Genomic DNA, 16,015 nt, shown 5'->3' on the forward strand with positions numbered 1-16,015 from the left:
TATCAATTGTTTTTATCTAATAAAAAAAGTCCACTTTTACAATACAACACAACTCTCCTAGCTCATTTTTTTAGGGTTTTTTTTTTTGGCTAGGCAATGGGGTTGTATTGATTTGACTGTGTCACTCATCCTAAGAAAATTCAGTGACTTGCCCAAGGTCACACAGCTAGGTAATTAGTAAGTGTCTGAGGCTGAATTTGAACTCAGACCTCCTGACTCCAGGGCCAGTGTTTTATTCACTGAGCTACCTAGCTGCCCCTTCATTTTTAAAATTTTAAAGTTGATGTGTAGTTTTTAATGCATCTCAGTTTTTTATTGTATCTGTGTATCGTTTTGATTTTTTTTGTTTCACTTTAAATGCAACTAGACCAGAGAAGAAATCTTAATATTTAAAGAAATCAACACTCCTTACTTATTTTGTTACATGAAAGTTAATATAGGTAGTAATCCAGATAATGATATTGTTTTTCCTGGCAGATATTTAATAATAAGGAAATTTTGTCCCTTTGTTTTAGTTTTCTGAGACTTCTTACATTTTTCCCCTTGACTTTGCCCTATAAGATATTATCTTTTTTAAAATGAGTTGCAGAAATGCTTGATATATGCATTTATTCAGTGTATGATATTTTTATGTAGCTGGAAATTTAAACTGTGAAATTTGATGTTATCAGGTCTCCCTTCTTTTTTCTCTTTGGGTTGAGACTGTAAGACCTTATCTACAGACTGTGGATGAATGGATAGTACATGGTAACCTATTTGATCCTGCAAAAGAGTTCATTATTCAAAGGTAAGAGCAAAAGTAATCACTGTATCAGCCACTTATAATAAACTTGGTAATATTGGAAACAAGCTTAACAATAATTATTTTACTGTGTTAGGCTAGAGAATGATTTTTTTTTTCTCATTGAGGGGGCAGTATGATATAGTATAAAAGCATTTCTCATTTTATTATGCTTCATTTTATTGTGCTTTTTTACAAGTTGAAGATTTGTGGCAACCTTGCTTTGAGCAAGTCTATTGACACCGTTTTTCTAAGTTTGTGCTTATGTTGTGTCTATCATATTTTGGTAATTCTTACAATATTTCACATTTTCATTATTATTATATTTGTTATGGTGATTTGTGCTCAGTGATTTTTGATGTTAGTATTGTCATTGTTTTAGAGTACCATGAACTGCATTCATGTAAAATAGCTAATTCAATCAATAAATGTTTGTGTTCTGATTGCTCCCCCACCAGCTGTTCTCCTGTTTGACTGTATCCTTGGCCCTCCCAATTCCTTGAGACACCACAATATTGAAATTAGGCCAATCAATGACCCTACAATGACTTCTAAGTGTTCAAGTGAAAGAAAGAATTAACTGATGTGGCAAACTTCATTGTTGTCTTATTTTAAGGAATTGCCACAACCATCCAACTCAACCTTCAGCACCCACTACCCTGCACATTCAGCACTCATCAGTATCAAAGCTAGACCCTCCACCAGCAAACTCCCTAAAGGCTCAGATGGTAGTTGGCATTTTTTTTAGCAATAAAGTAATTTTTTTGACTCTCTTCCTTGCGAATTCATTTTATTGCAGTGGTCTGGTACTAAACCTGCAATATCTCTGATGTGTGCAGTACTGAACTTGGAGTCAAAGAAGACCTGGATTTAAACCCAGTGTCTGGCACCTATCAGCTCTTCCACCTTAAACTAGTCATATGTCTGAGTCAACTCTCTAGGATTTGGCTACAAAAGAGTTTGTCGTCTCTGATGATGGGGGTTCCTATACCAAGAGTTTCTCCTACAGATCTTTGAAGTATATATAAATTTAATTCTTTGTGTTTTTGATGAAATTGAGACAAAATAATAAAGACAGGATGCCTGTTTTCAAGCATTTAAAACTTAGGGCAGTTAAAGAAGCCTCTAAAGTCCCTTCTGACTCTATATCTATGATCCTATCTAAAACAGAATATGACTTAGATTAGAGGTATAAATTATGTATCATGTGAGACTTGAGGAAGAAAAGACCTCTTTCCAACTAAAGATTCAGAATAGACTTAGAGAAGAGAGTATTTAAGGTGGAACATAATGAATGGAGAGGATGTCAGCAGGAGCAGAGGATGACAGCTATTGTTAATGTGTAAATTCTGGCTTGATGATATTTTGATTTAAACCATTCGTCTGTTTAATTAGGTTCTAAGACTTTGTTTTTAATTAGCCAGGGTAATTCTTCCAGTTCCCTGTTTTGATTTTTTTTGTTGTTTTTGGTTTTATCAGGAATTAGGCTCTCTGAGGAGATTGTTTAGAAAGATATAATACAGGGTGGCTAGGTGGCTTAGTGGATAAAGCACCGGCCTTGGAGTCAGGAGTACCTGGGTTCAAATCTGGTCTCAGACACTTAATAATTACCTAGCTGTGTGGCCTTGGGCAAGCCACTTAACCCCATTTGCCTTGCAAAAACTAAAAAAAAAAAAAGAAAGAAAAAAAGAAAGATATAATACAGAAACAATGGTCTCTTTAATCATCATCATCATCATCTCAGTCTTATCTTTTAATTTATTTTATTTTATCTTATCTTATTTTTGAGGTTGGGTCTTTCTCTTTTATCAAACCTGGAAAAGCAGGGGCCAATCACATGCTGATCTCATTACTGATCAGCTTGGGAGCTTTAACTGGGTCTGTTTTTCCTGACTAAACTGGTTCACTCTCTCCCTACCCCATCTTCTCTCCCAATCTTCCTCACCATATTGTTGCTATACTTACACTTAATGGGCTTGGTCTTCACTTTGGCAGGGATTTGAAGAATGTGCCAACCATATTGGCTTAGTCTTTCCTTTTTAATGGAGTTCAGCTAGAAATGGTTGTGGGACAAAATTTTGTGCTGCTGATATTCTTTTATTCTTGATATTCTGCAGATAATTGTTCAGGTATCCAAAAATAATTGTAGTTGAACAATGATATTTTTAGGCACATCTTCTGTAGGCTCACTGAAAGCATTTTTGAAACAACACTGAAAGCAGATAGAATGATAAAGATATAGTTTCTTCTCTTTGATCTGATTGTGTTTTCTTCAACCACAACTTTTTTATTTTGATGGCTTTTCATTCTACATACCTGTAGAGTGTGAGTATTTAATATGATGACAACTATTAAAAGTTCTTAAATTTTTATGGGTCACTTAATATCTGAGAAATTTTGGACAATACTTTTGTCTGTGTTAATTCTTTAGTTCTAACAAAGTTTATTTCTTGACTTTTTTTTAAAATTTATTTTTATTAAACATTATTTGAGTTTTACAATTTTCCCCCCAATCTTGCTTCCCTACCCCCACCCCCACCCCACAGATGGCACTCTGTCAGTCTTTACTTTGTTTCCATGTTGTACCTTGATCCAAATTGGGTGTGATGAGAGAGAAATCATATCCTTAAAGAGAACAGAATTCTCAGAGGTAACAAGATCAGACAATAAGATACCTGTTTTTTTTCCCTAAATTAAAGGGAATAGTCCTTGCACTTTGTTCAAACTCTACAGCTCCTTATCTGGATACGGATGGTACTCTTCTTTGCAGACAGCCCAAAATTGTTCCCAATTGTTGCACTGATGGAATGAGCAAGTCCTTCAAGGTTGAACATCACTCCCATGTTGCTGTTAGGGTGTACAGTGTTTTTCTGGTTCTGCTCATCTCACTCAGCATCAGTTCATGCAAATCCCTCCAGGTTTCTCTGAAATCCTGTCCCTCCTGGGTAATAGAACAGTAGTGTTCCATGACATACATATACCACAATTTGCTAAGCCATTCCCCAATTGAAAGACATTTACTGGTTTTCCAATTCTTTGCCACCACAAACAGGGCTGCTATAAATATTTTTGTACAAGTAATTTTCTTGACTTCTTAAGGATATTCTGAAGTCCGTATTTTTAATGTGAGGATTTCTTGTCTGTTAGTTTACAAAAGCTAGCAAACTTCTGGTGTAAAATTCTAGCTACTTAGTTATGTTTTGCTAGGTTTCCATTAGATACTCAGTTTTTTGTAATTTAAAGTAATGTATTGAGCCAGTTCACTTGAATAATGTACTGTTTACTTGACTAATGTACAATGATTAGTAAGCTGTTCTGTTAATAAATATAGTAATCACAGATTACATAGTATGCTGTATAAATTGCTGGACTCGGAATCAGGGAGAGGTGGATTTAAATTCTACCTCTGATGATATTTGTTAGCTGTAAAACCATAGGCAAGTCATTTAACTTCTTCAAACAACAGACTCTTCTGCAAGATTATAAATTATTGATGGCTTGCAATTCAAATCATTAAAGGGAATTTGCACAGTGATAAAATCATTTATCTTTGATGTTGATTTGAGTTGATGTTTCTATAGCACTATTTTGTTCCATGTTCTGCTTACATGGATACTGACAGTAAGATTGTTGGATAGATAGGACTTTTCCCAGTTTTACAGATAGAAAATTTGATTTCCTCATGGTTAGTTACTTCATTACTTCCAATTATGCAACTTTTCTTTTGATATTAGTGGTGATATATTGTGGCCAATTGACATCTACGAAATTTTTCCATGTGTTTTGGGGGACCCTTAACTTGAGTTCCTTGGAAGTTATAATGTTCTGTAATTCATAGCCATACAGTAGCACCCAAGTAATATTATTAAAACTATGAACTTTTGTTTCAAGGAGAAGCTTGGGGTCATTAAAAGCATTCAGTTTCATGAAGATAGTCCACCTGACTCTCTACTTTATGTTTAGTCATAAGGTCAACTTTTGGACATTTTTCATTTCTATCTAAGATATTTGAACTAATGGATAAGTTATATGAGTTATTCATTCAATTATATTATTCTTCATTTGTTTTTTTTCCTTTTGCAGATAGTTAAGCCAAATTCTTTATGTTAATTAAAAAAATATTTCAAAATCTCATAGCATCTCATTTTAAGATTAGAACCAGAGTACTTTAATATATTTACTTATATTTTTAATTGTATATGTGTACAAAGGTGGAAATGGGTAAAGCTGGTTCAACTTGGGAAGCATGGGTAGGAACAAAGATGTTTCCCAATTCAATTTAGCAGTAATGTAATGAGAGAGTTTCCCCCAAAAGTTATCCTCTGACAAAAAGAAGTTTTTTTTTTCAAAATTGTTGTTTTTTCTAAGGAGATGTCTTAATAGATTGTCACATTTAATGTTATTCATGTTTCTCTGATATGCATTTAATTAGATCCAGCTTGAAGTATTCTAAGTTGCCTAGGCATTGTCCCAATATGATTAATTCACAGAAATAAATTGTTGTTCTTTTGGTGTATGTATTAAAAATTGGTTCCATCTTTTCTGAGTCTTTAATTTTATCATTAGCAAAAACTTTCTCCCAAGATTCTTCATATCATTTAACTCCTGAACTCCTCTGTTCTGACAGAGACTCACATGCATGAGTACAAAACAGTTCACATTTGCAAAACCTAGTTTTCAATTATATAAAAAATTATAAATATTTATAAAAATTATATAAAGAGTGTATAACTTGGATGTTTTTTTATAGAGGCAATCTGAATGTAGAGTGCAAATTCCATGAAGGCTAGGAATTTATCATTTTTTTAAACTTTTGCATCTTTAGAAACTAACTCAATATGTTGCCAGACTGGATTTTTAAGTATTTATTGAATTGAGTTTTGTTAACTTTCATATATATCTTAACACATTGTGGATAGCATTTGCTTCTTTTTATAATTTTGAAAATCTAATCCTGTTTTATAGCAATAATTTAACAAACTAAAATTTGTACTGATTTTATACTAATTTTATGTTATTTTTATATACAGTTTCATAAAAATAAGAATTAGTTCAAATGGGACTCTGATGTGACATAGTTACTTGCCCAAGGCCACACAGCTAGGTAATTATTAAGTGTCTGAGGCTGGATTTGAAACCAGGTACTCCTGACTTCAGGGCCCGTGCTCTATCCAGGTTGAACTTTTTAATTGTTAAAAGTAATCCACTTGAGAATTTCATCTGCCTATACTGAAGTAATATAGATTTGCTGAAATTACTTTCACAGAGGGTGGCAAGAGAGGTTATTAGTTCCCTACCAAGTGAGCAATAATATTGAATTAGGATTGTAGAGACACAGTGAGACATACTGTAATGAATTGATAAATCTATGTTGGCTATTTAATTTCATTAAGAGTAAAAGATTAATCATTAATACTTTGTAATATTCCAGGTCAGAAAAGTCCATTCTATTAATTTAAATTTTATCACCATTATTCAGTTTGTTTTATTTTGTTTTTGGTTTTGGTTTTTTTTAGGTTTTTGCAAGGCAAATTGGGGTTAAGTGGTTTGCTCAAGGCCACACAGCTAGGTAATTATTAAGTGTCTGAGACTGGATTTGAACCCAGGTACTCCTGACTCCAAGGCCAGTGCTTTATCCACTATGCCACCTAGCCACCCCTTACGCCACCTAGTTGCCCCTTCAGTTTGTTTTAAATGTGAAAGATGCAGCAGCTTCTGCATTTATTTTGGGATACCTGGAAAAACAAATATAGTTTGCTAGAATGGGTGAATGCATTCTTTTTTAGTGTGGAGATTTTTTAATTTATAGAAGTTATCTTGATTTTCTTTCTAGAAACAAAAATGTTCCAGTGAATCACAGAGACTTTTGGTATGCGACCTACACACTATATAGTGTATCTGAAAAGACAGAGAATGAGGAGAAAATGAGCGATAATGCTAGTGCCAGTTCTGGCAGTGACCAGGCTCCCTCAAGCAGGCAACACACCATGGTGTCCTTCCTCAAACCTGTCTTAAAGCACATTATAATGGCTGGGAAATCTATGCAGTTACTGAAGAACCTGCAGTGCTCAGATAGTTCCCCATACCAAGCTGCTTCAAGAGGTGAAAATGCTTGCTTTTCATATTGCTGTACTTAGCTGTAGAGTCCTATTTAAGACTTTCCTGCATTTGAACTACTCACTGTTTAGAATCTAAATTATCCTATTATACATGATTGAATTACATTTTAGAAAAAAAGACTACCCAAGGGCATATCTCTCCACCACTGAGAAAAGCATGCCAATGTTGATGGTTCCAGTTAGATTTTAAATGGATTATTTAGAGGCCATAGTCTTCATTAGGCATGCCAATGTTGATGGTTCCAGTTAGATTTTAAATGGATTATTTAGAGGCCATAGTCTTCATTAGGAGCTTTTAGCATAAGCAAAATGATAAATTGTACATGTACTATATTCATTCTTGTCCCTGAGGCATTTTTTAAACAGCTCCCTAAAAAGCTTTTAATGAGGAAAGCTAAATAAAACAGAGAACTGAAAAGAGAAGTATTTACATGGGGGAAAAACACAGAATTGGCTGCTTTGGATACCCATAACCTGACAGTTCTGTCTACTATTTACAGATAAACGTAGACCTTGTGTATTTTAAGACATTCTCCACTGTCTGACTGTTTAATCAGTGGAAAAGAAAACACCTTCAGCATCTGGTTCTTGAAAAGTTTAGACATTGATTTTTTTTTCATTTTAAATCTCTCTAATGATAAACTTTTTGTTGCTTGTATTTTAGCATTCTTTCAACTCTGAGAAATATTTCTTTTCTACATAATAGATCCTCATTTTGAAATATAGTAGCTCCCTTAGGGAGATGAGCCATCTTTCTGCAGGCATTTCTATAAGAGTGCTCTACAATCCCCAGAGACAGGCTGATTATCTAGGACAATTGTCTTGAGTAGTTTTTGCAGACAAAAATATGACTCTTTGAATGTTAAGATAGTATTATCCACTGTGATCATTTTACCACTGTAAGTACATAACAGCTTTTGGAAGTTATATTTATGTTATTGATGTTGCTTTAGAATGGTTCTCTACTTTTGTAGAGAGGTTCAGAGAAAATTTATTTGGGACAAAGCAGCTTAATATATTGCTTTTTTAAAAAAAATTTACTTATTTAAGGTAAAGGGATTAAGTAACTTGTCCAAGGTCACACAGCAAGGCAGTTATTAAGTGTTTGAGACTGGATTTGAATTCACATCCTCCTGATTCCAGGATTAGTGCTCTATCCGCTGCACCACCTAGCTGCCCCTAATATGTTGTTAATAGGACAAAACCTATAACTATTGTCCATAGGCCATAATGATAATTTTTCCCCACTCATAATTAAAGATGAATATCCATAGGTTTGGGACACTATTAATGTGAAATTACTTATTTAGAACATGAATTAATCTAGTTATCAGGACAAATTTTCATCTTAAACAATTTTCCTTTGTACTTCAGATGCAGAAAGAAAAAGTTTATACACACTATTTCTTGAATCTGTGCAGTCCCGACTTCGGCATGGAGAAGATTCCTTCACAGATGTCATCACAGAAGAACAGGCTACCAAAGAGAGTTTGATTAAGATGCAGTCTATAGCAGAAAGATATCTGGAGCTAGATGATGTTCATGATCCTTTACTGGCCATTAACTTTGCAAGGTAATACAGATTTGTTATATTTGTGGTCATAGAATTCCAAGTATATGCAGTGTCTAGTAAAGCCTTTTCTTTTTTTATTTGTTTTTGGAAGGCAATGGGGTTAAGTGATTTGCCTAAGGTCACAAAGCTAGGTAATTATTAAATGTCTTAGGCTGCATTTGAACTCAGGTCCTCTTGTCTTCAGGGTCGCTGCTGTATCCACTGCGCCACTTAGCTGCCCCAAAACCTTTTCTTTTAAAAAACAGTTGACAGGAGTGGCTAGGTGGCACAGTGAATAGAGCACTGGCCTTGGAGTCAGCAGTAACTGGGTTCAAATCCGACCTCAGACACTTAATTACCTAGCCGTGTGGCCTTCGGCAAGCCACTTAACCCAATTGCCTTGAAAAAAAATCTAAAAAACAGTGACAACAAAACACAAATCTTTTTGTTAAAAGAATGTGAGAGAATTGTATTATTAAAATTTTCAGCAGCATTATTTGGTATTTTTGTTACCTCATTTGAAGTTTACAATGATGCATTAGATTGACATTAGCACATTGATGTAGATTTATTACTTTATTCTTTTATTTCAGATATCTGAAGAAAATATTTCAGAAAAGGGAAGTTTCTGAAGGCTTTGGCCTTGGGCAAATGTTATATACATATTAAGTCATTCTTTCAGTGTAAATTGTACCTTGGAAGTATTGCACTTTTAGAAACTTAACTTTCTAGGGCTACTCTAATGTCAGTACCATATAATTGCCAGAAGAATTAAGACTTCCAAAGATGTCTAAATTTAACAATATGATTATTGACTAACAAATTTTCACATAAGTAATATTTTTATGATATAACTTTTGCTGTTTTTAGGAAGCTTGATACTTCTAAGAAGGATAAGTGAGCATGCATTCCTGAATCTAAATAATCCTGTTGATGACAGCAGTAAAAAAATAAAGATTCAATTTTTTTATTTTTAAGGTTGTATTTGGAGCAGAGTGACTTTCATGAAAAGTTCACATGTGGTGACATTTGTATGGATAGATCATCTGAATCTGTGACTTGCCAGACTTTTGAACTAACCCTGAGATCCTGCCTTTACCCTCATATTGATAAGCAGTATCTGAAATGCTGTGGAAATCTAATGCAAACTTTAAAGAAAGATTACAAGTAAGCTGAGAAATGAATTTATAGTTAAAAATTGTTAGTTTATTGTATTTTTAAGAACAGTTCAAGAATTGTGATTGCGGGGACTAATTTTCCAAATTTTAAGCTCATTTTCAAATTGTATTTGGAACAATTTCCCTTTTAATACATTATTCAGTATTTTACATAACTTTGTTTTTCTTATTTAATTTGATGTAGTATACAGAGGTAAAATTTTTCATGTTTCCAATCTTGTGAACTTATAGATGTTCGTATAAGTTGTTTTTGTCTTTGTTTTTTCTATTTAGATTAGTTGAATATCTACAGGCCATGAGAAATTTTTTCCTACTGGAAGCCGGAGACACAATGTATGACTTTTACACATCGATTTTTGATAAAATAAGAGAAAAGGAAACCTGGCAGAATGTTTCCTTTCTTAATGTTCAACTCCAGGAAGCAGTTGGACAACGTTATACAGAAGACAGTTCACGGTAAAATATGGGAGGTTTCATAAAAGTATATTCATGAAAGAATACCCTGCCTATGGACTTGTCTTTCAGACACAGAGGTATCAGTATGTATTTTAAGAGTATGATACAAATTGAGACCTTTTTTGAGTTTAGTTTCAATAGATTTGCCCTTCACTCCATTTCTTCTTCCTTCCCTCTCCCCCCCTTTTTTTCTGAAAATAGGTAATGCTTATTTATTTTTTTATTCAAGAAAGATTTTATTTATTTTGAATTTTACAATTTTTCCCCTAATCTTGCTTCCCCCCCCCCACCCCCCACAGAAGGCAGTCTGTTAGTCTTTATATTGTTTCCATGGTATACATTGATCTAAGTTGAATGTGATGAGAGAGAAATCATATCCTTAAGGAGGAAAAATAAAGTATAAAAGATAGCAGAATTACATAATAAGATATAACAAGTTTTTTCTAAGTTAAAGGTAATAGTCTTTGGTCTTTGTTTAAATTCCACAATTCTTTCTCTGGATACAGATGGTATTTACCATTGCAGATAGTCCAAAATTGTCCCTGATTGTTGCACTGATGGAATGAGCAAGTTCATCAAGGTTGATCATCAGTCCCATGTTGCTGTTAGGGTGTACATTGTTTTTCTGGTTCTGCTCATCTCACTCAGCATCAGTTCATGCAAATTCCTCCATGCTTCCCTGAATTCCCATCCCTCTTGGTTTCTAATAGAATGATAGTGTTCCATGACATATATATAACACAGCTTGTTAAGCCATTCCCCAATTGAAGGACATTTTCTTAATTTCCAATTCTTTGCCACCACAAATGGGGCTGCTATGAATATTTTTGTACAAGCAATGTTTTTACCCTTTTTCAGAAGTCTTTACCTTTTTCAAAAAGACTTAAGAGGATGATATGATTTTATTGTTGTTCAATCATTTCAATTATGTCCAACTCTTGGTGACCTTTTGTTGAGGGGGGAGGGTTTTTTGGTAAAGATACTGGATAATGGGATAGTTAACATTTTCTTCTCCAGCTCATTTTTCAGATGAGGGAACTGAACCAAACAGAATGAAGTGAGTTGCCCAGGGACACTTAGGAAGATGAGTCTTTCTGACCCCAGACCCAATACTGTAACCACTGATCCATCTAACTGTGGAAGAGAAAATAGACTCATTTTACGTAGTTGTAGAAAAATATAGGGAAAAAGTTTGATAGTTGCAGGGAAGTGTATTTTGGCAGTTTAAAGAACTTTCTTAAATGTCAGAACTGTCCAAAAATGGGATGGGCCATAATGTGCTACAGTGAGTTTACTAACACCAAAAGTACTTAAGCATAGACTGATTGACTAGCTGTTAGATTTATTTAGATTCTGCATGAGGTGTTGCTGGATCTCTAAGTCCTTTATCTCCAGAATTCTATGATTCTTTTAATTCCCTACAGACATATTTGAACCAATTGATCATTGATGGATTCTGTAATTCTTTCCTTCTTTGAAGATTAACTGGAATTTGTATTAAATATTTTTTATTAATGACAGAACCATAAGATTCTACAAACACACTCAAGTTTCCTCATCCTTAAAAAATTCACATTAGACCCTGTTGTCCCCTCACACCATTCTCATGTATCTTCCCTCCCTTTTAGAACCAAACTCCTGGGGAAAATTATTTCTACTTGATACTTTCCCATCTCATTTCAATTACTTCTCAACTCTTTGCAATGTGGCTTCCTCTCCCAAGTTATTAATGATTCCTTAATTGCCAGATTTGATGACCTTTTATCAGTCATCATCCATCTCAGTCTTTCTGTAGCATTTGATACTACTGACCATCTTGATGCTCGTTCATCATCCGTATTACTTTCCCTAAATGACTGCAGTCCAAGGCTCTGTCTGGGATTCTCTTTTCTTCCTTAATATTCTCACTTGATGACATTATTATTTCTCATAAGTTTAATTATAGTCCCTATGTAGATGACTCCCCAAACTATATCCAGTCCTAATCTCTCTCTCTGGAATTCCCTTTACACATCTTCAGCTGCCTGTTGGATATTTCAAACTAGATTTCTTGGAGATATCTCAAACCCATCATGTTCTAGCTTTGTTAGCTCTACATTTTCTGTTTCTCAGTTTCCTCAGTCAGTTGATAAACATTTATTGAATGTTTAAATTTATTAAAGTGCCAGATGCTTTGCTTAAGCACTTGGTGATGCAAAAGGCAAAAAACAGTCCTTGATCTCAAAAAACTCATATTTGAATAGAGGAGAAAATATTCTAACAGCAATATACAGGGTAAATTGGAGATAGTCTATAAGACTCATATAATCCTTAGGGTGGACCAAGAAAGCCTTCTTATGGAAGGTGAGATTCTTATAGAAGCTGCGACTTGAAGGAAGCTAGAGAAACTAGGGGAGAAACAAGGAGGAAGAGAATTCCAGATGAGGTAGCTGGTTAATGAGAGAAGAGTCTATAGACGGTGTCTGGTATGAGGAAAAGCAGGGAGGCTAATAGTAATGGATTTTACAGACTGTGGAGAGAAGTAAGGAGAAAGAAGATAAGAAAGTTAAGAAGGGGCAGATTATAACGGACTTTAAATGCCCAGTAGAGGATTTTATATTTGTGTGTGGAAGTAAGAGAGGACCACTGCAGTTTTTGAATAAGGGGAGTAAAATGAAGAGGTTGGGCTAGATGGTGTCTCAAGTCCTTGCTACATCTAATCTTTGATCTTATGTCCAGAATGGAGCTCATTGACCTTTCCTAAAAATCTACTGTTCTTCCAAATTTCCTTCTTTTTGTCAGTGGTCATAGAGTCATTCATGTTTGCAACTTTAGTCATCCTCTACTCTTTATTCTTTCTTGCTCACATATCCAAAAATTGCTATTTTTGTCTCTACTTCTCTCATATCTATCCCTTTCCTCCTATTAACACGGCTATGATAAAGGCAGCTAGGTGGTGCAGTGGATAGAGCCCTGACTCTGAAATCAGGAGCACCAGAGTTAAAATGTGGCCTCAGTCACTTAATAATTACCTAGTTGTGTGACCTTGGGACACTTAAGCCTATTGGCTTTGTTAAAAAAAAATACAAAAACACAGTCATTATCCTAGTGTAAACCTTTATCAACTTTCATTTAGATTTTAATAGATTGCTTTCCCTCAAATCCTTCCTCTTCTAGTTTATGCTCCACACAGCCGTTAAAGTAATTTTCCTAATATCACTGGTTTATCATGTCACTCTCCTACTCAGCTCTGATTCCCTATTGAATTTAGGATCAAATATAAACTCTTTATGGTGTTTGAAGTATTTCAGTATGCACTCAAATTATATTATATTCCCAAACCTTGTTTATATATTACTTTTCCTACATACCCTTAGAATTCCTTGTTTCATCATAAAAAATAAAATACCAATTAAAAAAAAGATCAATAGATGATGTGGCCATCATCCCAAAAGATAAAATATTAACAAAAAGAATTCCTTGTTACCTTTATTACTCACCTCAAATACCACTTCTATTTGACACCTTTCCTCATCCCCCAGGACTTATGACTTTTCCCTGGAAAAGCTCTGTAAGGGCTTTTCTTTCTTTTTTGCTCTTTTATTATCCTCAGTTCTTTACAATGAAGGCATGTTGATTTATTGATTGAGACTTGAAAGGGTCCTAGAGATCTTGTAGTCTGAGCCACACCCATATCACGAACACCTCTACAAATGCCTGACAAGTGTTCATTCAGACACCTTCAGAGATAATCAACTTTGGTGCCTTCCTTGGAGAACCTACATCTTTTCTGGATCTCTGTCCTTGTTCAGTTTTCTTTTATGGGAATAGGACCTGTGATCTACCTGTGGTATGGGGAACTCCAAAAAGAGGAGAATCTCTGGAATTTGGCACCATTTTGTAGCTTCTGTTCATAGAGTACTTCCCAGAATGCTGAGATGTTCATTGACATGTCCAAAGAAAAAACAGGTGTCAGGCTACACTGGAACCTAAGTCTTTGAAGCTCTGAGAATAAAAATCTGGCTTCCCATAATTAGGACTCATGACCAAATCAAACAGATCTTATATATAACAACCTTAAAATATACTAGGATGTAATGAAAAAAAATTGACTTTGGAAAAAGAAGACCTGGGTTCACATATTTTCTATGATAGCAGCTCCTTATGTGGCTTTTTACACATCATTTCACTTCATTGGGCTTAATCTTTAAAATGAGGAGATTTAGACTAGTTGGCCTCCAGGATCCTTTTCAGTTCTTGGGCTCTGTTTACTGTAACTGATTCTTCCCCTCTTCAAGTTCAACAGGAGCACTCGGGTCCAAATCCGGCCTCAGACACCTGACAATCACCCAGCTGTGCAGCCCCAGGCAGGCCACCCAGCCCCATTTGCCCTGCACCCCCCCCCCCAAAATAATAATGAAAAATGTGCTTCAGTCTGTGTTCTAACACCACCAATTCTGTCACGGGTGGATCACATTCCTTTAATTGATAATATTGTTGTGTCACTGAATTATCTTACTGGGGCAGCTAGGTGGCCCAGAAGATAGAGCACTGTCCTTGAGTCAGGAGGATAGAAGTTTGAATCTACCTTCACATATTTGTCATTTGCTAGCTGTGTGACCTTGGGCAAGTCTCTTAACCCTCATTGCCTTGCATTCAGGACCATCTCTATCCATCCTGATTCATATCTAGCCATTGGACCCAGATGGTTCTGGAGGAAACAGTGAGGCTGGTGACTTAGTACAGCACCCACCCACTCAAATCCAATTATGTGCTTATGTCATGGCATCACCTTCCCTGATGTCATGGTCTTCTTTGAGAATGAAGGATAAAAATAACATCATCAAATTATTCCATTACTTTATCCTCCCAACACATTTCAGTTTCTTATTATTACCCCTTCTAAAAGATAGCCAAAACTTGGCATAGTTTTCCAGGTTTGTTATTATATGTATTTAACTTGATGATTATGGTTATAACTTTTTTAATATAGTTAGGATCTCTCTTCTGGTGTATTATGTGAAATGTCAATATAATACTTTAACAATACATTGTAAAAGAAAATCAGTATATGCAAAACTGAATGTTTTTATTTTTTAATATGCTTAAGATATTTAATTTTCTAAAAAATATTTTAGATAGCCATGGAATAGCTTTATAAATTCAAACTTTGAAATTTCTGTATTTAGCTTATCAATATCTTTTGAAAATGTTGATCCAACTAAGAAGAAACTCCCTGTTCATATCTTGGATGGCCTAACATTGAGTTACAAGGTATATATATATAAATATGTATATATTTACAATTATTTTGATTATCAAAAAAATTAATTTCTCTTATAAACCATTCTCTTTTCCATTTACTTTTCCTAGGTTCCCTGGCCTGTGGACATTGTTATAAGTTTAGAATGTCAAAAAATTTATAATCAGGTGTTTCTTCTTCTATTACAAATAAAGTGGGCCAAGTACAGTCTAGATGTTTTACGATTTGATGGTAAGAAATTATAGTTAATTGTCAAATATTAGAGTATTTGGAATATTGTCTTTGACATTTTCTACATACATGCAAATGCTAAATAGTTATCCAATTATTTTAGATACTATACAGAAATAAAACTGAAATGTTAACAGTTTAGAATTTAGCAAGAATACTCTTCTACCTGAGTAAATGTGAAAAAGAGGTATTGCCAAAGCTATTTTTCAAATGAGAAGTTGATGTTAATGAAATACGAGTTTCTTTTTTCTATGACAGTAATAATAAAGGCAGAATGGGAAACATCTCATTATGTTCCTTTTCCAAGCTATTGAAATTTGAATTCTTTTCTCAGTCTTTTTCAAAGTATTCCTGTTTGGTACATCCTTTGAGATATAAATAACCACTTCCATCAGAATTCCAGAACATCTCTTATGATAAGTATTTAGGTAGATGAGCTTCCTAACCTAGTCTTCT

The 16,015-nt window shown here is 34.5% G+C and overlaps 1 protein-coding gene across 4 annotated transcripts in view; it reads left to right on the forward strand.

The window, feature by feature from the left end:
• TUBGCP5 (tubulin gamma complex component 5) overlaps positions 1 to 16,015 on the forward strand; it is a 56,367-nt gene that overhangs the window by 24,147 nt on the left and 16,205 nt on the right. For all 4 annotated transcript variants that reach the window (XM_074213705.1, XM_074213708.1, XM_074213707.1 and 1 more), the window contains 7 exons: positions 672 to 787; positions 6,615 to 6,883; positions 8,275 to 8,473; positions 9,431 to 9,619; positions 9,904 to 10,086; positions 15,255 to 15,339; positions 15,439 to 15,559. In XM_074213705.1, the coding sequence (XP_074069806.1) occupies positions 672 to 787; positions 6,615 to 6,883; positions 8,275 to 8,473; positions 9,431 to 9,619; positions 9,904 to 10,086; positions 15,255 to 15,339; positions 15,439 to 15,559 (1,162 nt within the window). The remainder of the gene's footprint in view (positions 1 to 671; positions 788 to 6,614; positions 6,884 to 8,274; positions 8,474 to 9,430; positions 9,620 to 9,903; positions 10,087 to 15,254; positions 15,340 to 15,438; positions 15,560 to 16,015) is intronic.

Source organism: Macrotis lagotis, chromosome 1 (genome assembly GCF_037893015.1).
Source record: "Macrotis lagotis isolate mMagLag1 chromosome 1, bilby.v1.9.chrom.fasta, whole genome shotgun sequence".
In the NCBI taxonomy this organism is placed as follows: domain Eukaryota; kingdom Metazoa; phylum Chordata; class Mammalia; order Peramelemorphia; family Peramelidae; genus Macrotis; species Macrotis lagotis.